Source organism: Prionailurus bengalensis, chromosome B1 (assembly GCF_016509475.1).
Source record: "Prionailurus bengalensis isolate Pbe53 chromosome B1, Fcat_Pben_1.1_paternal_pri, whole genome shotgun sequence".
NCBI classification, from domain to species: Eukaryota; Metazoa; Chordata; class Mammalia; order Carnivora; family Felidae; genus Prionailurus; species Prionailurus bengalensis.
The window spans coordinates 43,328,618-43,351,807 of NC_057344.1; the positions used below are offsets into that span (position 1 = coordinate 43,328,618).

General features: G+C 36.4%; 1 protein-coding gene across 5 annotated transcripts in view; it reads right to left on the minus strand.

The window, feature by feature from the left end:
• The window catches only part of LOC122473291 (A disintegrin and metallopeptidase domain 3-like), a 147,060-nt gene extending 130,579 nt beyond the window's left edge, over positions 1 to 16,481 (minus strand). For 2 of the 5 annotated variants that reach the window (XM_043563611.1, XM_043563620.1), the window contains exons 1-4: positions 16,283 to 16,421; positions 15,675 to 15,754; positions 11,237 to 11,292; positions 3,846 to 3,924 (exon numbers count right to left, since the gene is read on the minus strand). In XM_043563611.1, the coding sequence (XP_043419546.1) occupies positions 3,846 to 3,924; positions 11,237 to 11,292; positions 15,675 to 15,754; positions 16,283 to 16,346 (279 nt within the window). In that variant the 5' untranslated portion in view covers positions 16,347 to 16,421. Of the gene's footprint in view, positions 1 to 3,845; positions 3,925 to 11,236; positions 11,293 to 15,674; positions 15,755 to 16,242 lie in introns of all 5 variants that reach the window. The other 3 variants (XM_043563629.1, XM_043563640.1, XM_043563651.1) reach the window with 3 other exon arrangements.
• Between the last annotated feature and the right edge of the window lie 6,709 nt (positions 16,482 to 23,190).

Genomic DNA, 23,190 nt, shown 5'->3' on the forward strand with positions numbered 1-23,190 from the left:
CTATGAAACACCAAATCAACCACAAGAAAAAATTTGAAAAGGTAACAAATACTTGGAGACTAAAGAACTCCAAATACTTGGAGAGTAAATAACATCCTACTAAAGAATGAATGGGCTAACCAAGAAGTTAAAGAGGAAATTAAAAAGTTCATGGAAGCCAATGAAAATGATAACACCACAATCCAAAACCTCTGGGACACAGGAAAGGCAGTCATTAGAGGAAAGTATATAGCAATCCAGGCCTTCCTAAAGAAGGAAGAAAGATCTTAGATATACAACCTAACTTTATGCCTTAAACAGCTGGAAAAAGAACAGCAAATAAAACCCAAAACTATCAGAAGACAGGAAATAATAAAGATTAGAGCAGAAATTAATGCTATAGAAACAAACAAACAAAAAAAAACAGAACAGATCAATGAAACCAGAAGCTGGGTCTTTGAAAAAATTGACAAAATTGATAAACCACTACCCAGTTTGATCAAAAAGAAAAAGAAAAGGAACCAAATAAATAACATCAAGAGTGAAAGGAGAGATCACAACCAACACAGCAGAAAATAAAAACAATAATAAGTGAATATTATGAGAAATTATATGCCAATAAAATGGGCAATCTGAAAGAAATGGACAAATTCCTAGAACCATATACACTACCAAAACTGAAACAGGAAGAAATAGAAAATTTGAACAGACCCATAACGAGTAAAGAAATCAAATTAGTAATCAAAAATCTCCCAAAACACAAGAGTCCAGGGCCAGATGGCTTTCCAGGGGAATTCTCCCAAACATTTAAAGAAGAGTTAACACCTATTCTCTTGAAGCTGTTCCAAAAAGATAGAAATGGAAGGAAAACTTCCAAACTCTTTCTATGAAACCACCATTACCTTGATTCCAAAACCAGACAGAGACCCCACTAAAAAGGAGAACTATATACCAATTTCCCTGATGAACATGGATGCAAAAAATCCTCAACAAGGTATTAGCCACCTGGATCTAACAATATCTAACAATACATTAAAAAAATTATTCATCCCGACCAAGTGGGATTTATACCTGTGACGCAGGACTGGTTCAATATCCACAAAACAATCAATGTGATTCATAACATCAATAAAAGAAAGGACAAGAACATATGATCCTCTCAATAGATGCAGAGAAAGAATTTGACAAAATACAGCATCCTTTCTTGACAAAAACCCTCAAGAAAGTAGGGATAGAAGGATCATACTTCAAGATCATAAAAGCCATATACAAAGACCCAACACTAATATCATCCTCAATGGGGAAAAACTGAGAGCTTTCCCCCTAAGGTCAGGAAAAAGACAGGGATGTCCACTCTCACCACTGTTATTCAACATAGTATTAGAAGTCTTAGCCTCAGCAATCAGACAACACAGAAATAAAAGACATCCAAATTGGCCAGGAGGAGGTCAAACTCTCACTCTTCACAGATGACATGATATTCTATATGGAAAACCCAAAAGATTCCACAAAAAACTGGTAGAACTGATTCATGAATTCAACAAAGTTGCAGAATATAAAGCCAATGCACAGAAATCGGTTGCATTCCTATACACCAACAGTGAAGTGACAGAAAGAGAAATCAAGGAATCGATCCAATTACAGTTGCACCAAAAAACCATAAAATACCTAGGAATAAATCTAACCAAAGAGGTGAAAAATCTATACACTGAAAACTATAGAAAGCTTATGAAAGAAATTGAAGAAGACACAAAAAAATGGAAAAAATTCCATGCTCCTGGATAGGAAGAACAAATATTGTTAAAATATCAATACTACCCAAAGCAATCTACATATTCAGTGCAATCCCTAGCAAAGTAACACCAGCATTCTTCACAGAGCTAGAACAAATAATCCTAAAATTTTTATGGAACCAGAAAAGACCCCAAATAGCCACAGTGATCTTGAAAAAGAAAACCAAACAGGAGGCATCACAATCCCAGACTTCAAGCTATACTACAAAGCTCATCACAATCCCAGACTTCAAGCTACACTACAAAGCTATAATCATCAAGACAGTATGGTACTGGCACAAGAACAGACACTCAGATCAATGGAACAGAATAGACAACCCAGAAATGGACCCACAAACGTATGGCTAACTAATCTTTGACAAAGCAGGAAAGAATATCCAATGGAATAAAGACCGTCTCTTCAGCAAGTGGTGCTGGGAAAACTGGACAGCGACATGCAGAAGAATGAACCTGTACCACTTTCTTACACCATACACAAAAATAAACTCAAAATGGATGAAAGACCTCAATGTAAGACAGGAAGCCATCAAAATCCTCAAGGAGAAAGCAGGCAAAAACCTCTTTTTGACCTCAGCCACAGCAACTTCTTACTCAACACATCTCCGGAGGCAAAGGAAACAAAAGCAAAAATGAACTATTGGGACCTCATCAAAATAAAAAAGCTTCTGCACAGCAAAGGAAACAATCAGCAAAATTAAAAGGCAACCAACCAACAGAATGGGAGAAGATATTTGCAAACTACATATCAGATAAAGGGTTAGTATCCAAAATCTATAAAGAATTTATCAAACTCAACACCCAAAAATCAAATAATCCAGTGAAGAAAAGGGCAAAAGACATGAATAAACACTTCACCAAAGAAGACATCCATATGGCCAAACTGACAGATGAAAAAAATGCTCAACATCACTCATCATCAGGGAAATACAAATCAAAACTACAATGAGATACCACCTCACACCTGTCAGAATGGCTAAAATGAACAACTCAGGAAACAACAGATGTTGGCAAGGATGCAGAGAAAGATCTCTTTTGCACTGATGCAAACTGGTGCAGCCACTCTGGAAAACAGTATGGAGGTTCCTCAAAAAATTAAAAACAGAACTACCCTACGAGCCAGCAATTTCACTACTAGGCATCTATCCAAGGGATATAGGTATGATGTTTCCAAAGGGCACATGCACTGCAATGTTTATAGCAGCACTACTGATCATAGCCAAAGTATGGAAAGAGCCCAAATGTCCATTCGTGGATGAATGGATAAAGAAGAGGTGGTATATATATACAATGGAGTATTACTCAGTAATCAAAAAGAATGAAATCTTGCCATTTGCAATTATGTGGATGAAACTAGAGGGTATTATGCTAAACAAAATTAGTCAGAGAAAGACAAATATCATATGACTTCACTCACATGAGGACTGTAAGAGACAAAACAGATGAACATGAGGGAATGGAAGCAAAAATAATACAAAAACAGGGAGGGGGACAAAACATAAGAGACTCTTAAATAAGGAGAACAAACAGAGGGTTCCTGGAGGGGTTGTGGGAGGGGAGATGGGCTCAACGGGTAAGGGGCATTAATGAATCTATTCCTGAAATCATTGTTGCACTATATGCTAACTAATTTGGATGCAAATTACAAAAATAAAATTTAAAAATATTTTCCAAAAACAAAATAAATAAATAAATAAATAAACAAATAAACAAACAAATAAACAAAATGACTCTGTGTTTGGGGTTTCTTATTTTTAGCTCCTTAACTCACTTTCCCTCTAAGACCTCTAAACTTGTCATAGTTTAAAGGACCTGTTTGGATAGGAGATTCGAGTCCCAAGTTTGAAAAGTAGTTGTTCTATTCAGTCTGCCTTCCTACAAATTGCCACCTTATATTTGGGCTTCTAATCTGTTTGCCCAATAATTCTGTGGGGTAGAAGGCATTCTTTTGCTTTCCACCAACAGCACTTTAATGATATATGTATGTATGTATGTGTATATATATATATACACACACACACACACATACATACATATAAAAACACATAAATCTACAGAACACAAAGCAAAACTTACCTTTATAAATGAAGAATCCGGATACAATGTTCCTGATTTGTTGTATGCATACACAAGGAAATGAGGGTCTAAAAATGACCTAATTCAATGAAAGGAATGACACTTCACTGTAATAGTAATATAAACACAAGCAAAATCATGAAATTAGGCATAATTTACATTCAATTTTACAGTTTCAAATATCCAAAAATTAAATTGAGCCATCTCTCCATTATCTCATTTGCTTTCTGACAGCATATTTTGTATATAGGAAAACATAATAAGCAGTATAATCAGATATCAGTAGGGACATCATAATGACATAGATCTATGTATAATAAAAACCAGGACTTCCAGATTCCCACAACAAATTTTCTTTAAGATCCAACCATCAGTAAATCTCAGGGCATAAATATATTTGCTAACAAGTAGCCATGGATTGATAAGAAACAAAAAATATATGCTTTTTATGATAGTTTTCATGAAATTATGCTGTGGTAAAAACAACCTCAGAATTCTCAATGCCTTAAATCAACAGTGAATGTTCTTTACATGTTTATTGTCAACTCCACACTATCTTCATTCTGGAACTTGGGAAAAGACATACCTCCTACCTGCTGAAACATGCTTTTCTTGTAGCAGAAGAGGAAAAGAAATTGTAGAAGCACACAATAGCTCTTAAAGCCTTTTTTAGAAGACTAGTGTTTTGCTCAAATTTCATAAGCTAAATGATCTCTACAGACAAACCTCACATAAATGGTACCAAAGTGAAATCTTACAGAGAAGATAGAGATTCTTAAGGAACAATCTGACACCATTATTTATTGTTGAGAGAACTGGGGTTTCTCAAGGATTCCAGATATCAAGGGGCAGTTCAAGGCCAAGAGTCAAAGAAGGACTAGAGCATTCACGGAGTGCATACTTTCACCACTACTTCTCTTTCCAGACCTCCTTCATCCTTGCTCATTCCTGACAGCTTTCTCTTTTCCTCAATTTAAATAACAAAACCAGAGGGCTTCCCAGAAAAACAAACTGATATTTATCAGCTCATATTGCACACATATTCAAGGACATCCCAAATATTCTGGGTTGGTTTATATGCAAGTACCTAGAACACAAATTCTGGCACAAGGGCAGAGCCTCATGTTAGCAACTAAGCATGTAAATGAAGGTGGTGGAAATGGAAACCCAGAATCATTTCCCAGGAAAACGAAATTCAACAGATTTCTGAAAGGCATAATTAAAAGGAGAACATATTTGCAAATGGCATATCAGATAGTTAGTATCCAAAATCTATAAAGAACTTACCAAACTCAACCACCAAAAGACAAATAATCCAGTGAAGTAATGGGCAGAAGATATGAATAGATTTTCCAAAGAAGACATCCAGACGGCTAAAAGACACACGAAAGGATGCTCAGCATCACTCATCATCAGAGAAATACAAATCGAAACCTCAGTGAGATACCACCTCACACCTATCAGAATGGCAAAAATTAACAACTCAGGAAACAACAGATGTTGGCAAAAATGTGGAGAAAGGGGAACTCTTTTGCACTGTTCATGGTAATGTACACTGGTACAACCACTCTGGAAAACAGTATGGAGGTTCCTCAAAAAACTAAAAATAGAACTACCCTACAACCCAGCAATTGCACTACTAGGTATTTATTCAAAGGATACAAAAATGCTGATTCATAGGGCCACATGCACCCCAATATTTATATCAGCACTGTCAACAAATAGCCAAAGTATGGAAAGAGCCCAAATATCCAATGACTGATGAATAAAGAAGAAGTAAGTGTGGTGTACACACACACACACACACACACACACACACACACACAATGGAATACTTCTTGGTGATGAAAAGAATGAAATCTTGCCATTTGCAACAACGTGGATGGAATTAGAGTGTATCATGCTAAGCGAAATAAGTCAGTCAGAGAAAAACAAATATCATATAATTTCACTCATACGTGGAATTTAAGAAACACAACAGATGAACATAAAGGAAGGGAAGGAAAAATAAGATAAAAACGGAGAGGGAGGCAGACCATAAGAGACTTTTTTTTTCAATATTTATTTTTGAGAGAGAGAAAGAAAGAGACCGAATGGGAACATGGGAGGGGCAGAGAGAGGGAGACACAGAAAGTGAAGCAGGCTCCAGGCTCTGAACTGTCAGCACAGAGCCCTACATGAGACCCAAACTCACAAACCGTGAGATCATGACCTGAGCCAAAGTCAGAGGCTTAACTGAGTAAGCCACCCAGGAGCACCCATAAGAGACTCCAGCAAGAGGGTTGCTGGAGGGGAGGTGGGGGCAGGGGGAGAAAAGGGCCAAATGGGCTATAGGCCTTAAGGAGGGCACTTGTTGGGATAAGCACTGGGTGTTATATGTAAGTGATGAATCACTGGGTTCTACCCCTGAAGCCAATACTATGCTATATGTTAACTAACTTGAACTTAAATAAATAATTTTTTTAAAATAAAAGGATAAAAGTTTAGTTTGCAAGTTTATTCATCTTGGGTATAAAAGTATACTTTTGCTTCTACACAAAACAACAAAGAAGTCTGCTTAGTGAAATAAAAAAATACAAATGACCATTCAATGGAAAACAACATTCAATGTAAGGAAAATGAACAACAAAAGGGAAAAAGGCAAAGCTTAAAAGCAAGTTCCCTATGAGGTTGAATGAAGAAATTGATTACAGAAAATAATGATTATTTAAAGCAAAGTTAACAAGTTAAAAAGTTAATAAGCTTTCAAAGCATATCATTTAAGAAAAAAAATACTCAAACTAAAATGATGATGACAGTTAAAAATAATTTAATAAATTTAATAAGGAGAATTTGTGTGCTGAGAACAGAATTAGAGGCCTAGCCAATAAACAGAACAAATTTACTACCAAATATGTAAAAAACACAGCCAAAATAAAGATGTGAAAAATAGTTGAAGGAAAACCTATACTATAAAAGGCAGATCCATAAGACCCTGGATGAGACCATATATTTCCATAAAATGTTTTAAAATGTGTATGATTTGGGGTGCCTGGGTGGCTCAGTCGGTTAAGCGTCCAACTTCGGCTCAGGTCATGATCTCACAGTTCATGAGTTCAAGCCCCACGTCAGGTTCTGTGCTGACAGCTCAGAGCCCGGAGCCTGCTTCAGATTCTGTGTCTCCCTCTCTCTCTGCCCCTCCCCCACTCATGCTCTGTCTCTCTCTGCCTCTCAAAACTAAACGTAATAAAAAAATTTTTTTTTAATGTGTAATGATTTAAAACTAAAATGAAAAATTAAGGGATTTATTCAATTATGAGAACAAAAGGGACATTTGCAGATATGAACAGGTTTAAAAAGCAACCCATCTGAAGAAAATAATCTGAAACTAGTCTAACCAAACAATACAAACTAAACTAATACAATATTGCATAAAATTGCAATAAAAGGAAAAAATAAAAAGAGAGCAGAAATAAAACTTGGAAAATGCAAAAACAGTTGGTAGGTAAAGAAACTGAAAGCATTGGATTTACATCGTAAATGTAAAAAGAATTTTTAAAATTCTACAGGAATATTATAAATTCAAGATGTGAGTGACACAAGTGAGGAATCTGAGAACCTATGAAAGAAAATATGAGTATAATGATTATATGAATATTTCATTTTTTTAGCAATAAATCCCACAAACAAAGGAAGAAGACAATAAGTAAGGTGGATAGCATGTTTGCAACATACAGAACGTATAAAGAGTTAATATCTACAGGAAACAAAACTTCCCACAGATTGACCATGGGAAAAAAAAACAGAAAGAAAAGCAGAAGAATAAGCCATAGATTGAAAATAAATAACCCAAAACAAATGAATATAGATAACAATAAAATAGCATTTCTTATGCATTAACAAAAATAAGTGAGTGAAGATACTCATTTTATTGAGAATGTAGAGAACAGAAATGTTTTTGAATTATTGGTGTGAGTGAAGACTGGTATAAATCCTTGGAAGTAAAAATTAGTAGCATACAGCACTCTTGACAATTGTATCATTTATTGCCCTTCAATTTCACTGGAGCCCAGAACATCATGGCCAAAGACAGCCACAATACAGCTTTTCTTGCTATAAATATATAGGTTGACAAATAACAAGTGAGATATATTTATTCAATGGCAACATATGTATTTACTATCAATGAACTCATTCTGCACAAATCTGTATGAATGACTCTCAAATAAAAATGTTATGAAAAATTTTGCACAAAAAGCACAGCCTCAAAACCAGAAACACACCCAGTAACATAATTAGTATCTATTGCTCACACTTCTGGGTCAAGTGTGAGTAGACTTAGTAGTTCTGCTAATGGCGGTCGGGCTTGCTCAATGGTCTGGGATTCAGCTGAATGTTGACTTATCTAGAGATGATTAGGGCACCTTGGCTGTGCCCCACCTGTCTCCATCTCCCAGCAAGTTGGCCCAAGCATATTCTCATGGGGATGGCAGACAAACAAGATGGAGAGCAGGAACGCAGGGGAGCTTTTTCAAACCTCTGTTTAAATCAAGTCAGCTAACATCGTTTTGGCCAAAGTAAGTCACATAGCCATAGAATGGGCTACATGATTTGCAGAGCCCGTAGTGAAATTAAAATACGAGGTCTCTTGTCCAAAAGTATTAAGAATCTCAGGGAAGCAACAACAGAGAATTAAACCAAGTACAGAGCATGTCTAACCATGGAGTCCTGGAGGACCATACACCCATGAAGTTGGCCTTGCACAGATAAACTCATATCCAAGGGCTGGGAGTGGGGAGGCTGGGGTGTGATGCATATATTCCACCTCTTGATGATAGGAACTCAAAGTTACATGGCAAAGAGTGAAGATAAAGGCAAAGGTAAAGAATTGGGGTCACTTTAGTGGTCCACCATATTAAGATAAATTATATAGAGAAGTATTGTGCTATTTATGTGTATTTAAAGTAGTACTCAAAACATGATGATTATTTTTTTTAATTTAATTTAATTTATTTTGAGAGAGAGAGAGAGAGAGAGAGAGAAAAGCAGAGAGAGAGGGATAGAGAGAATCCCAGGCAGGCTCAGTGCTATTAGCTCAGAGTCCAATGCAAGGCTCAATCTCATGAATCACGAGATCATGACCTGAACCAAAGTCAATAAATCAAGCAAAATATGATTATTTTTATTAATCTCTAGGCATACAGATGAATAAGGATAAAATCATGACACTAGAGTATGTGTCAGTATCATAACTGTGATTAGCACTGGGGAGTGAAAGAACTATTTCTGGAAATGGAAATGATAGATTTCACTATTACCTGTCATGTACACCTTTTAGAAAAATACATAAATAAAATGCTTACATGTGTGTCTTTCATGATAAGAAAGTAATTATATTATTCTCAGAATTTTCTTTTTTTAATGTCTAATCATTCAAAAGAAAAAAGCAAATATAAAAAATATTGGACTAATATAAACTATGGACTTTGGGCAGGACTTAGGGTGATACCCTCAACTTAGGGTAGGACTTTGGGTGATAATGACGTGCAGGCTCATCAATTGTAACAAATATATCACTCTGGTGGGGCATGTTGATAATGGGGAGGCTATACATGTGTGCGGGGAGGCACAGGGTATATGCAGAAACACTCTGTTCCTTCCACTCAATATTGCTGTGAACCTAAAACTGCTCTGAAAAATAATAATTAAATTAGAACCAGGAAACAGGAAAATGAAAATAGTTGATAATTGTTTAGATACCTTATTTAGGGAAAAACAAATTGACACAAAGATGCAGTATAATATTTTGGCACATCTTGCATGCTTTTGAAAATCTAAACTGCTACTGTCTTTTCAGAAACTGGCATTATCTCTCAAAATCCTAATATAAAATGTGAGTAATAAAGAAGGTTGGTCTGGACATTATACCAGTAACTACATGCAAACTGCTTAGAAATATGTCTGGTAATTGATATGTGCCCTATAATGTTACTTTTGTTGTTTTGTTGTTATCATTATCACTATTATTACTTTTATTCATATATCCTGACCCAGAAACACATTTCTTGATATCAGACCTACAAAACAAAATCTCTATTACATAAAAACACACATACAAGGATGTTTATTGCAGGCCTCTTTAGTGACAATCCCTGGAAACAACCTCATTACCTATCAACCTGCCATACTACAGATGTTAGGTGTTAAAGAATGAGCTAAGATATATATATATGAAGCAAGAAAATGAACACCTGCCAATAGGTGAACACCTGCCAAGAAAATAAGACCTGCCAATCACAGAACAGTATTTCCATTTGTCTTAAAACAAACCATTTTTAGTAGGTTTCTACATATTTTATTTAAAGGAAAGGTGAGATTTAGAATAGAAAGAAAATGGTGGAAAGATACACACAAGGTTATTAATTGGTGAAATTGGTTTCTTCACAGGGTGAAAATTTAAGAGATTAAAAAAATGTTGGTGTTGGGGCACCTGCGTGGCTCAGTCCTTTAAGCCTCCCACCTCAGCTCAGGTCATGATCTCACAGTTCATGGGTACGAGCCTCGCATCAGGCTCTGTGCTGACAGCTCAGAGCCTGGAGCCTGCTTCGGATTCTGTCTCCCTCTCTCTCTGCCCCTCCCTGACTCATGCTCTCTCTCTCTCTCTCTCTCAAAAATGAATAAACATTAAAAAATATATATTAAAAACATTAAAAAACATTCACATTTAAAAAAACATTAAAAACACTAAAAAAAAAATTAAAAAAAAATTTTAAAGAACTACAGACCAATATCCCTGATGAATATGGATGCAAAAATTCTCAACAAGATACTAGCAATTTGAATTCAACAGCATACAAAAAGAATCATTCACCATGATCAAGTGGGATTCATTCCTGGGCTTCAGGGCTAGTTCAGTATTCACAAATCAATCAATGTGATACATCACATTAATAAAAGAAAAGGTAAGAACCATATGATCCTGTCAATCGATGCAGAAAAAAAATTTTTTTAAATATTAAAAACAATGTTGGTGTAATATCAAGTAAAATGCTTAAAATCATGTATATAATCATAAAGTCAAATATAAAATGACAGCGTGAACAAAATTCAATATGGACAAATAACGCTATTGCCTTAATTGTTACAGTTGTGGCTATATTGTAAAGAGTTATATAGATTAATTTTCATCTATCTGATATACATTAATTTTACATCATGAAATTAGAATTTGGCTCAAACATTAGATTTAAAATCTCAAGATGAAAACTTGGAATTCTAGTCTGACTTGAATCACAAAGATGTAACATGTTAAATATAAGAGTCATGCTCTTGTTTAGGCTCAACTTAGGGTAGTGACTGTAAAAATTTCAGAAACTAAAAACAACTGTATGAAAAGAAGAATGTCTACTTACTGTTTTTCAAGATGGAGAGTGTATATTTTCTGGTCAATTTTGATGGCATAAGTGACCTACAGCAAAGTATTCAGAGAGAATGTAATTATTAGAAATTCAAAATTCTTAAAATTTATTTACTCCTTCATATAAACATAGATCATATCACACATGTCTCAAAATAACATATGCATATATAAGTATATTGCTATCTTCTCTCCATCTTGGAATATATGACAGAATTAGCCATAATTAAATTTCAATGAAATCAAGGAGTCTAAATCTGTTTCAAAACTAAGAGCATTAGTCATTAACATTTATTATCATAATGAAATTTTAACTTAAAATGGATACATTTAGAAATGTTAAGTAATCTTGGAAGAAACCTGAATTTCATTATCTTTTCTCTACTTTGCAATTTCTACCCCAAATAAATTGAAAATTAAATACAACATGGGTCCCCTTTTAAGATGATAGGAAGCTTCCCCAAGCTGTCAGAAGTGCTACCCACAGAATCTTCATCTCCCTGTCCTCTTTAGGAATTGCCTCAGCTGAAGAGGGTCACCTCACACCAACTCACAACTTTCTGATACAGCCCCCATTTAATGAGAAGCCCCCTCATTCCAACTCCAGATCTTGATGGGCCATGCTAGCTTCACACTTTGTTGAGACTCAGTTGAGTCTCTGTCTCCCCATTCCTGCTTCTTCTCATCCTTTCCACAGGCGCTCATCACAAGAGCATACCTGCCTTCATGAGAATCCTCTCAAAGACCACATCCCAAAGAATCCAATTTGTGACATCATCATAAAACATACACATGGTTAATTTCCACATTTGCAAAATGTAGAAAACATGGGGAAAAATGTGAATTTTGTTATTGAGCATGGTTGTCATTGGGTACAGTTTTCTGCATAAGTCATTTTAAACCTTCTATAGTGTTCCGTCTTTTACAACTTACAACTCTTGAAAAAGGTGTGTTGACATCTCCCCAAATTATTGTGACATTGTTTTTCTCCTTTTAATCTATAGTTTTCTTCAGTACATTTTTTGAATCTTTGTTGGTGGGTGCAAAGAGGAATAAAATTTACAAAATTGCAAATGATTGTAAAGTATGCCTCTATGTCATTTCAGAATATGACTTGAATTTGGGGTTGTAATTTCTTCAATCTCATCTATTATTGTTTAATATCCATCATGACTTACGATTTCTTCTTCAACCCATGAATAATGTAGAAGTGTATTTTTAAATTTCCATATACATTTTAAATTGTTTTAAGATTTAACTTAATTGAATTGTTACAAGATAAATACTGTACTGTCAGAATTTGATATTTTAACATTTTTTCCTTGTTTTTGTCAATTTTGTTGAATTATCTGTATATTCTTGAGAAGAATGTGCATTATTTATTATATAGTTGAATTACAGCTGGATTAGAAAAACACTACCTTTATTTCTGGAGTTGCCTACAAGTCTAGATGTTCTGACTCTCTGTTGAGACAAAGACAGTGAGATTTATAGGGTACTTTTTAAGGTTCAAAAACTCTTTTGACTAAAGTTAACTTCTTTAATGTTTCCCTAACCAGTTTGACAAGGTTGGCTTGGCTACTTAAAGCATCACTGAAAGCTTTTTAAGGAGTCCTCCAAAAGCCAAAATTCCTACCATAAGTCTCATTATTGCAAGCCAGAGACTCAACATGTTCTAGGAACGCAGAGACTGGGTTCATATGAAGCTCACTGTGAGTGCTTCTGGAATTCCTGATATTTGCCTGAATTCTCTTTCTCTTGCTGCACTATATGCTTTGCCATTAAATAAGAGCCTTATGGTGATATCCCATAGAGTTTAGTGAGTCCAAACAAATAGCAGAGAGGAAAAAACAATATATTCAATTTGATGGGTTCACTTCTATTTAAACCCGTCAAATATTTTTGTTGTCCAAATTGTCTTTATGAATCCCTTTATGATTTGTAAACCAACATTTGAGAAAAACATTTTAAGATATCACTATGAAAATGGATTTGAAAAATTCTTCCTTTAGTGTAATCAGTCCTTATATGTGAGAGCATTTTTCTAAAAACATACAAATTTAGAACTGTTATATATTCCTAGTGAACTGAATATTTTATTAAGTAGCATGCTTATCTCTCATAATGGTGTGTGGGTATGTGTACTAAATGTTGGTTTTCTCCCGCTTTTGTCATGGATACTCATGTTTGCTTTTGGTTAGCATGTTCCCAGTATATGTCCTAAACATTTTAAATTCTCTGGGTATTTGTTTGGGGGTAATAGCTTCTGTGAACACATAATTACTGGATTGTGTGTGTGTGTGTGCCATAAAAGGAGACAAACAGACCACTCAGTCTATAAAACCTACCCCAGCGTCTAACAGTTTTCCAGTTGGCAATTCAATGCTGCTCTCAGATATTGCTACAGAGGTTCCAATCCTTGGATTCCTATCATATTCCCATGTGTCTTTACATCAACACATCTTTCTTGAAAACAAAGTGTCCTAACCAAAACTAATTCATATAAAAAGGGAAGACAAGGGGCACCTGGGTGGTTCAGTTGGTTAAGCGTCTGACTGCTGGGCTCAGATCATGATCGCACAGTTTGTGAGTTCAAGCCCTACATCGGGCTCTGTCCTGACAGTTTAGAGCCTTCTTGGGATTCTGTGTTTCCCTCTCTCTGTCCCTTCCCTTCTTTTTCTCTCTAAAATAAATAAAACTTTTTTAAAAAGGGAAATCAAAATCGGTAAGAAATTAACAAGCAAAAAAAAAGATTCAAATAGGCAATATATGTAAAAGCATCTTGTCTTAAGACTTAGTTTAAAAATGCCAATTAAGAGTGAAGCATTCATTATACTTATCACATTGACATGAACAAGAAGCCGGGAGTGCCTGGGTGGCTCAGTTGGTTGAGCATCTAACTCGATTTTGGCTCAGGTCATGATCTCACAGTTTTGTGAGTTCAAGCACCACATCAGGCTCTGCACTGACAGCACAGGGCCTGCCTGAGATCCTCCTCTCTCTCTCTCTCTCTCTCTCTCTCTGCCCCTCCCCCGCTCACACTTTGTCTCTCTCAAAATAAATAAACTTAAAAAAAAAAAACAGGTATAAGAAGTCTGAACCAAGCCTCCAAAAGCCCTCAAGAAGCATCATTATTCTTTGTTAATGAAAGTTAACTACAATAAAACTTTTCTGATAGATATTTTGTAATATGCATCATTTAAAAAATTTTTTAATGTTTATTTATTTTTGAGAGACAGAGCATTAGCAGGGGAGGGGCAGGAAGAGTGAGAATCCAAAGCAGGCTCCAGGCTCCAAGCTGTCAGCACAGAACCCAACACACGGCTCAAACTCAGGAACCACAAGATCATAACCTGAGCCAAAGTCAGACACTTACCCAACTGAGCCACCCAGGTGCCCCTGCACCATTTTTTTTAAAATGGCTTGCCCATTGATCCTATGGAAATGACTACCAAGAAGGTTTATAAAACTACATGTTTAAATCTGACAAGCAATAATGTTACATCCATATGTGAATGGCTATGAAAAATGACAGTTTTATTTATTATCATAAAAGTATATTCTAACTTTATAAATAAATTAAAAGCCAATTATCACACTCATATATTATTACTAAAATTATATGTGCAGGTGTGTGCATATCTCTAAAAATTCATTCAGTTCAAATTTACTACCTTTAGAAACTGAGGCGGACATTCACTTTCTGAACAACTCTGTCCTGTCTAGACTTAATTTTACAATGTACTTGCTTTACTTTTTAATCAGATTTAAAATAAAGCACTTCCATTTTAACAAACATATATGCCTATATATGCAAATATAGGCATGAAGAAATTATATATTGTCATTTAAAAATTTTTTTAATCTTTTTATTTATTTCTGAGACAGAGAGAGACAAAGCATGAGCAGGGGAGGGGCAGAGAGAGAGGGAGACATAGAATCTGAAGCAGGCTCCAGACTGTGAGCTGTCAGCACAGAGCCCAACGCAGGGCTGGAACTCACAGACTGTGAGATCATGCCCTAAGTCAGCCGCCTAAACGACTGAGCCACCCAGGCACCCTATATATTGTCATTTTAAACATTATGTTAAATAAATTAAATAAATAAATAAATAAATAAATAAATAAATAACATAAAGAGTTATGTCAAATAAAAAGTAAATGTTAGTGTAACCTCATTTACACAGGATAAATATTTAAATATACATATTCTGTTAAAAAAAAAAAGTCCAGTAGGCTATATATATCATTTTGTGTGATAGGGATTTGGGGCACTTTTTTCTGAGTCTGTGTTTTAAAAATGATTCATAACGTTCATTGGAAAATGAGAAAAATCAAGACACAAAATTTCAAAGGAATATGTGCATGGGCTGATTTGGGTCACGCAGTCCAGTAAAAATAAAGCACTCAAAAAAGAAGTGATTTCTTAATTACATGCGTTTCTGAAACTTCACCATCGGTGTTTGTCTCTATCTTCCGTGGCACTGTTATTTGTAGAAGTGATGTTTCAGGATCTGCAGTAAGGAAAACACCTGTAAGCATTCCCCAGTGCCTGCCAGCATCCTTATTCTTCACTGGTCCTGCCACTTCACATCACTCTTTGAACTTCCACGAACTCATACATACACACACACACACACACACACACACACACACACGCAGGCACGCTCCCACCACGGAATCAGACTTTGTGCATTCCAGAAGAGGCTAGCTACCTAGAAATGGGACGTGACCCTACCACCTTCCAGAGACACTTTGGGACTTGCTGACCTCAGCCCCAATAGGTGAAGAAGAGCTGCTCTGGAGGCCCCACCTCCCAGAAGCTGCTCGCCCCCTCCTCCAAGTGCAGGGTCAGGCAGAACAGACTGTCCCTCCTGTTCTGAGCCCTCCCAGCAGCAGGCCCCGCAGGATCCTGACTCTAGGCGGGCTCTGACAGGACGCAGGGCTCCCCCCAGCCGGGCACAGGGTTCTGGAGCAAGCTTCTGGAGCCCGCCACGCCCACAGGCTCTGCGACAGGTGACCCTCTACGGAGCAGGTCCTACACTCACGATGGCCGGCGGAGGTCAGCCGGCCCAGGCCTGAGAGGATCAGCAGGACAGGCAGCATTGCGCGTCCTGCCGGCCTTGCCACGGTGATGGCGGTTGGCTGCGGAATGGCGGCCGCTCGCGCGCTGGGCCCTGAGCTCCGGGCCTGCAGGGAGCAGGGGCAGAGCGGGCGGCGCAGGCAGGGCAGGCAGCAGGGCGATGGGGGAGGGGTCGCTGCTGTTCCTCACGCCCCGCCCGCCCCGCCCCTTCTGCTGAGGGCACAGCCGCAACCCCAGGCGCCCACCCACCGCCCTCTGGGCTGTGGAGGCAGGCACAAGGCAGCCTGGCTTGGTGTACAAGTGGGCTTGGGTTTGGGCTTTATTTTCCAAATGCGGATATTTGAAACACATTTAGGGATTACATAAGGGTCATAAAGTGAAGTTTTCTCCTTTGGAAATGGACCATCTGCTGGTGAAGTGCTTGGCTGTATCAGTGGTCCACGTGATCATTTTCTGGCACAATGACTGAATTACTTTAGTGGAGAAAAACAAAATGGAAATTCACAATATGGTTAGTAGCAGACGGTTGCATGTTTTAACCGTGGCTACTGCGGTATTTCTATTTTAAGTCTCAGGTCGAAACAAACACACGTGCACACACATAAAGAGTGTAAAAAAATCGTATAAATAAATTCTTCTATCGTAGGTAACTTTGTTTCTTAGAAAACCCTTTGGTTAAGGAAATTAAGTAAAAGTTAAATATGAAATGGGTGTATGCAAGTGTTTTAATCCCTCATTATGGATTAGCAGTTTAGGTATCAGACCAAAACCAAAAAACAAATCACAACTGTGAAATCCTGTAAGAACAACTTTATTTTCCCATTATTTTATTTATTCCATTGTGAATAACTTGGCTTCTTGGAAAAATCTGTGCCTAGTAAAAGGTTAAATGTAAACATTTTCCCTATTGGTATGACATTCACACATGAAAACGGAAAAACTTGGAAAGAAATTTCATTTTTTGACTTAACATGCAAGTTGATGACTTGCATAATTTCAGTTTTGCCAGGACTTTTTTTGCCAGACAATTCTCAAGTTGTCCTTCCATGGAATACTTCTGCTCACATTCCTTAAATACAGTATTTATCCACAAAACAAATGATTTTCTCAATTTGTAAAAAGAAAAAAAATGTAACGGAGTATAGCCTTTTAAGAATATATATATATATACCTTTTTCATATTTTTCCTAAAACTACTTTTAGCAAGAAAATATTGGTACAGGTAACAAATGGTAACAAAAGGCATTTAACTTAAAAATAGCAATTTTGCATATTTCACTAAAGTACTTATAGCCTAAGCATTTAGTTTTATTGTGGTCCTTGGTGTATACTGTATTCATTTAATTTACTTGAATGTGTCTAAGTACCTTAAAATTAGTATTTCATCTTTTTGTCAAATTATATAAAAAATGAGGGAATTAACATATCAAAATTATGTTGCTCTTAAAGTAAAATTTCTCCCTGATTGTCTATAACCTGATAAAACCAAAAGGGAAATATATACTTATTATCTAAATTCATTACTGTATTTGCATTGTTGGTATCAACTGTTCATTTTTCTGGGCATGATTCATAGGCATTCAAGTCATTTGAATTTAATTCAATAATTTTTATATGCTTATTACAAGCCTGAAGCCAGGCAGATATCAAACTATGTGTGACACTGTCCCTATCTCCAAGTGCCTCAGAAACTAACAGAAAACTGAATGTGTATAAGAGATACCATAGCTAGAAATAAAAAATTCTTTGGGAATAAAGCTAATATAATTTTGTTTTCTTTAAAGATATCAAGTGAACCTAGAGGTGGTTATAACAGTTGAGATGTGAGCCATATAGATTTGTATGGATGTTAGTGAAGTTTAGGACTTTATTCTTAAATATATCATCCAAGAGTTTTACTGAAAATAAATGATGGATTTTGTGTTAGAATGATAACTTGTAGGGGTTCCTGGGTGGCTTAGTTGGTTGAGCATCTGAATTTTGATTTCAGCTCAGGTCATGATCCCAGGGTTATGGGATCAAACCCTGAGTTGGGTTTGGTACTCAGCATGGAGCCTGCTTAAGATTCTCTCCCTTTCTTCCCCTCTCTGCTCCTCTCCCTTGTGCTCTCTTTCTCCCTCTCTCTCTCTCTCTCTCTCTCAAATAAAAAAAAATGATAACTTGTAATAACGTGGGGATGGTAAGATTAAATAATGACAACTGGAAGCAATAAGTTCATTGAGGGGAATTTTTTTTTTTGAAGGGAATTTTACATAGCTTAGGTCAAAAATGTTCTCAGCCTAGGATTAGAGTGGGAAGAAAAATAAAAGTAGTAAAAATACCAGAGAAATATTTAGGAAGAAAAATCAGTTTGCTGAATAATTTAATGTGGAAGTTGATGAAATTGTTGAGAAGGCTAAGCCACTGGGATGAGAGGGGCACCAATTTTGTTTTTTATGGCCTTCTTTATAACTTTTAAGAAAATTACCTTCAGTTATCATTTTCTTTAATTTTTAATGCATGTTTATTTATTTATTTATTTATTTATTTATTGAGAGAGAGAGACAGAGAGAGAGAGACAGAGTGTGAGCAGGGGAGGGGCAGAGAGAGAGGGAGACACAGAATCTGAAGCAGGATCCAGGCTCTGAGCTCAGCACAGAGCTCAAACTCACAGACTGCAAGATAATGACTGAGCCGAAGTTGGATGCTTAACCAACTGAACCACCCAGACGCCCCTCAGTTATCATTTTCTTAAGTTTTTGTTCAAATTCCAGTTAGTTAACATACAGTGTAACATTAGTTTCAGGTGTACAATAGTGTACACACAAGTGCACTCCTTAATCTCTATCACCTATTTCACCCATCCCCACCCATCTCCATTTTGAAACCATTGCTTATAGTTAAGAGTTTGTTTCTTTTCTTTTAATGTTTATTTCTTTATTTTGAGAGGCGGGGAAGAGGGGCAGAGGACGGGAAAGAAAATCCCCAGCAGAATCCACGTTCAGCAGGGAGCCTGAGGTGGGGCTTTATCTCACAGACCTTGAGATCATGGCCTGAGCTGAAATCAAGAGTTGGACGCTCAACCGACTGAACCATCCAGTCACCCCAAAAGTATGTTTCTTTGTTTGCCTCTCTCTCTTTTTTTCCTTCTGCTCATTTGTTTTGTTTCTTAAATTCCATGTATGAGTGAAATCATAAGGTATTTGTCTTTCTCAGACTGACTTAGTTCACTTAGCATTATACTTCCTAGCTCCATGCACATCATTGCAAATGGCAAGATTTCATTTTTTATGGCTGAGTAGTATTCCAGGTGTGTGTGTGTGTGTGTGTGTGTGTGTGTGTGTGTGTAACACTTCTTATTTATCCACTAATCAGTTGATGGACACTTGGGCTCTTTCCATAGTTTGGATATTGTAGATAATGCTGTTATAACATTGTAGTGCATGTGTGCCTTTGAATTAGTATTTTTGTCTCCTTTGGGTAAATACCTAGTAGTGTAATTGCTGGATCATAGCATATTTCTATTTTTAACTTTTTGAGGAACATCCACACTATCTTCCAGAGTGGCTGCACCAATTTCCATTCCCACAAACAGTTCAAGAGAGTTCACCTTTCTCCATATCCTATTGTTTATTGTGTTGTTGACTTTTGCCATTCTGACAGGTGTGATGTGATTTCTCATTATAGTTTTGACTTGCATTTTCCTGATGATCACTGATGTTGAACATCTTTTCATGTGTCCCTTGGCCACCTGTATGTCTTCTTTGAAAAAACATCCATTCATGGACTATTTGTTTTTTGGGTGTCAAGTTTGATAACATCTTTATAGATTTTTTATAGAAATCCTGTATCAGATATGTCATTTGCAAATATCTTCTCCCATTCCATAGGTTGCCTTTTGGTTTTGTTGATTGTTTCCTTCAATTTGGAGAAGGTTTTTATTTTGATGTAGTTGTGGGGGATAAGCTTAGGAATCCCCCAGGCTTACACCAATGGGTTAACCAGGCACAAAGAAATATAAAGCCATAGGATGCTCACACCCAAGTTTGGGTAAACAAGACAAGGCAAACAAGAATAGGGAGGTGCAAAGGCACCCCAGAATAGAGAGGAGGTGCAGAGCACTCAGAATAAAGAGGGAGGGGCAAACGCCCAGAAATAAGGGCACAAAGGTACGCAATACATAGGTATATGAAACAAACAAGATTAGATATTCAAGGTGGAAGCACCCCCAATTTAGTATTATAGGAAAAAGCTGCTTTCACAGGATGAAAAGACCAAGTTAGGTAAACAGGTAAATTGGCCTATAGACCACTGCGCTGCAGGTAGAGCAGCCCAGAATGGAGATTAAGAAAAGAAATGTGCCTTGTTCACTCTGAGGTTATTTCCCCTACCTATCTCATCCTCTAGGCTAGCTAAGATAAACAGAGGTGCTGCCTCATGTCTGCTGTAAACAATCTTCTGCCCAACTGCCCACTGTCAGGATTTTGCTTTGTATTAACCCAAACCCCTAACCCCAAATATCTTCAAGACCCCATTTCCCTCACATCCACAATTTAATGTTCACAGATTCATTGTCTCTTTGTGCGTCCATTGCCATGTGTGTAAGCCTTCTGATCCTAATAAAAACAGGGCAAGGACCCTTATTCAGGGCTCTTGTCTTTTCCTGGACATTAGCCATCTCCTGCTTTTCATCTTGCATCCCACTCTGTTGGTAGACAAGAGAGAACTTGAGACCCAGAGTCTATGACATGTAGTCACAATAGTTTATTTTTACTTTTGTTTCCCTTGCGTCAGGAGACATATCTAGAAGACGTTGTGATGACCAATGTGCTGATCTCAAAGTGGTTGCTGCCTGTGTTCTCCTCTAGGATTTTAATGATTTCCTGTCTCACACTTAGGTATTTAATACATTTTGGATTTATTTTTGAATATTTCATTTGTTCCATGTATTTTTTAAAATTTCTTCTTTGATTTTTCAGTTTACCAATTCATTATTTATGGCATGTTGTTTAACCTCCATGTGTTTGTGGTCTTTTCAGATATTTCTTGTGGTTGACTTCTAGTTTCACAGGGTTGTAGTTAGAAAAGGTGCATGGTATGATTTCAATCTTTCTGTATTTGTTGGGACCTTTATTGTGACCTAATAATATGTGATGCATTCTGGAGAATGTTCCATGTGCCCTTGAAAAGAATATATATTTTTCTATTTTAGGAAGGAATGTCCTGAATATATCTGTTTAGTCCATATGTTCCAGTGTGTCATTTAAAGCCATTATTTATTTGTCTATTTTCTGTTTAGATAATCTGTCCATTGATGTAAGTGGGGTGTTATAGTCACCTATACTATTATTGTATTATTTTCAATGAGTTCCTTTATGTTTGTTATTCTTTAACATATTTGAATACTACCATGTTGGCAGTATTTATATTTATAATTGGAAGCATAAATATTTATAACTTTTAGATATTCTTATGGGATTTTCCCCTTTATGATTGTATAGTGCCCCTCTTGTCTCTCGTTACAGTCTTTTTTTTCAAATCTAGTTTTTCTGATGTAGGTATTGCTACTCTGGCTTTCTTTTGGCATCCATTTGTGTTCTAAATGTTTCTCCATCCCCTCACTTTCCATCTTCAGGTATCCTTAGATATAAAATGAATCTCTTGTAGGCAGCATATAGATGGGTCTTATTTTTTTTATCCATTCTGACATCTTATATCTTCTGATTGGAGAGTTTAGTCTATTTACATTCAAAGTAACTATTTGTAGATATGTATTTATTGCCATTTCATTACTTGTTTTGCCATGTTTCTGGATATTTTCTTGTCTTTGTCACTTTTAGTCTCTCCTTTCTACTCAAAGTGTCACCCTTTATATTTCTTGAAGGGTTGGTTTAGAGAAACTAGTAGAAGCATACCCCTACAAGAAATCATTAAATTACTGGGGAAGAAAATGAGAGTAAAAAAGGGAAAAAAAGAATATAGCTTTTGTGTATCTTTCTATGTTATGTGTTTCTTCACTTTCAATAATGCCTTATAATTTTCACAGTATAGGTCTTTTACCGCCTTGGTCAAATGTATCCCTAGGTATTTTATTCTTTTGATACTATTATAAATGGAATTGTGTTCTTAATTTCTGATAGTAAGTAGAAGATCTGTGTGTGTGTGTGTGTGTGTGTGTGTGTGTGAGTGAGTGTCTGTATTTTCATCCAAAATAAAACTTTGACATTTGGATCAAATGTAACTTATTGTTACTTTTTAATTTATTTATTTAAATTCAAGTCAGTTAACATACAATATACTATTGGCTTCAGGAGTAGAACCCAGTGATTCATCAGTTACGTAACACACCCAGTGATCAACCCAACAGGTGCCCTCCTTAATGTCCATCACCCATTTGGCCCATTCCCCCCACCCGCCTTCCTCCAGCAACACTCAGTTTGTTCTCTGTATTTAAGAGTCTCATGGTTTGCTTCCCTTTCTGTTTTTATCTTATTGTTCCTTCCCTTCCCCTATGTTCATCTGTTGTGTTTCTTAAATTCTTAAATTTCACATGAGTGAAATCATATGATATGTGTCTTTCTCTGACTAACTTATTTTGCTTAGCATAATACACTCTAGTTCTGTCCACATTGTTGCAAATGGCAAGATTTCCTTCCTTTTGATCACCCACTAGCATTCCATTGCATGTGTGTGTCTGTGTGTGTGTGTATGAATATATATATATATATATATATATATATATATATATATATTCATCCATCAATGGACATTTGGGCCCTTTCCATACTTTGGCTATTTTCAATAGCCCTGCTATAAACATTGGGGTGCATGTGTCCCTTTGAATCAGCATTTTTGTATCCTTTGAATAAATACCTAGTAGTGCAATTG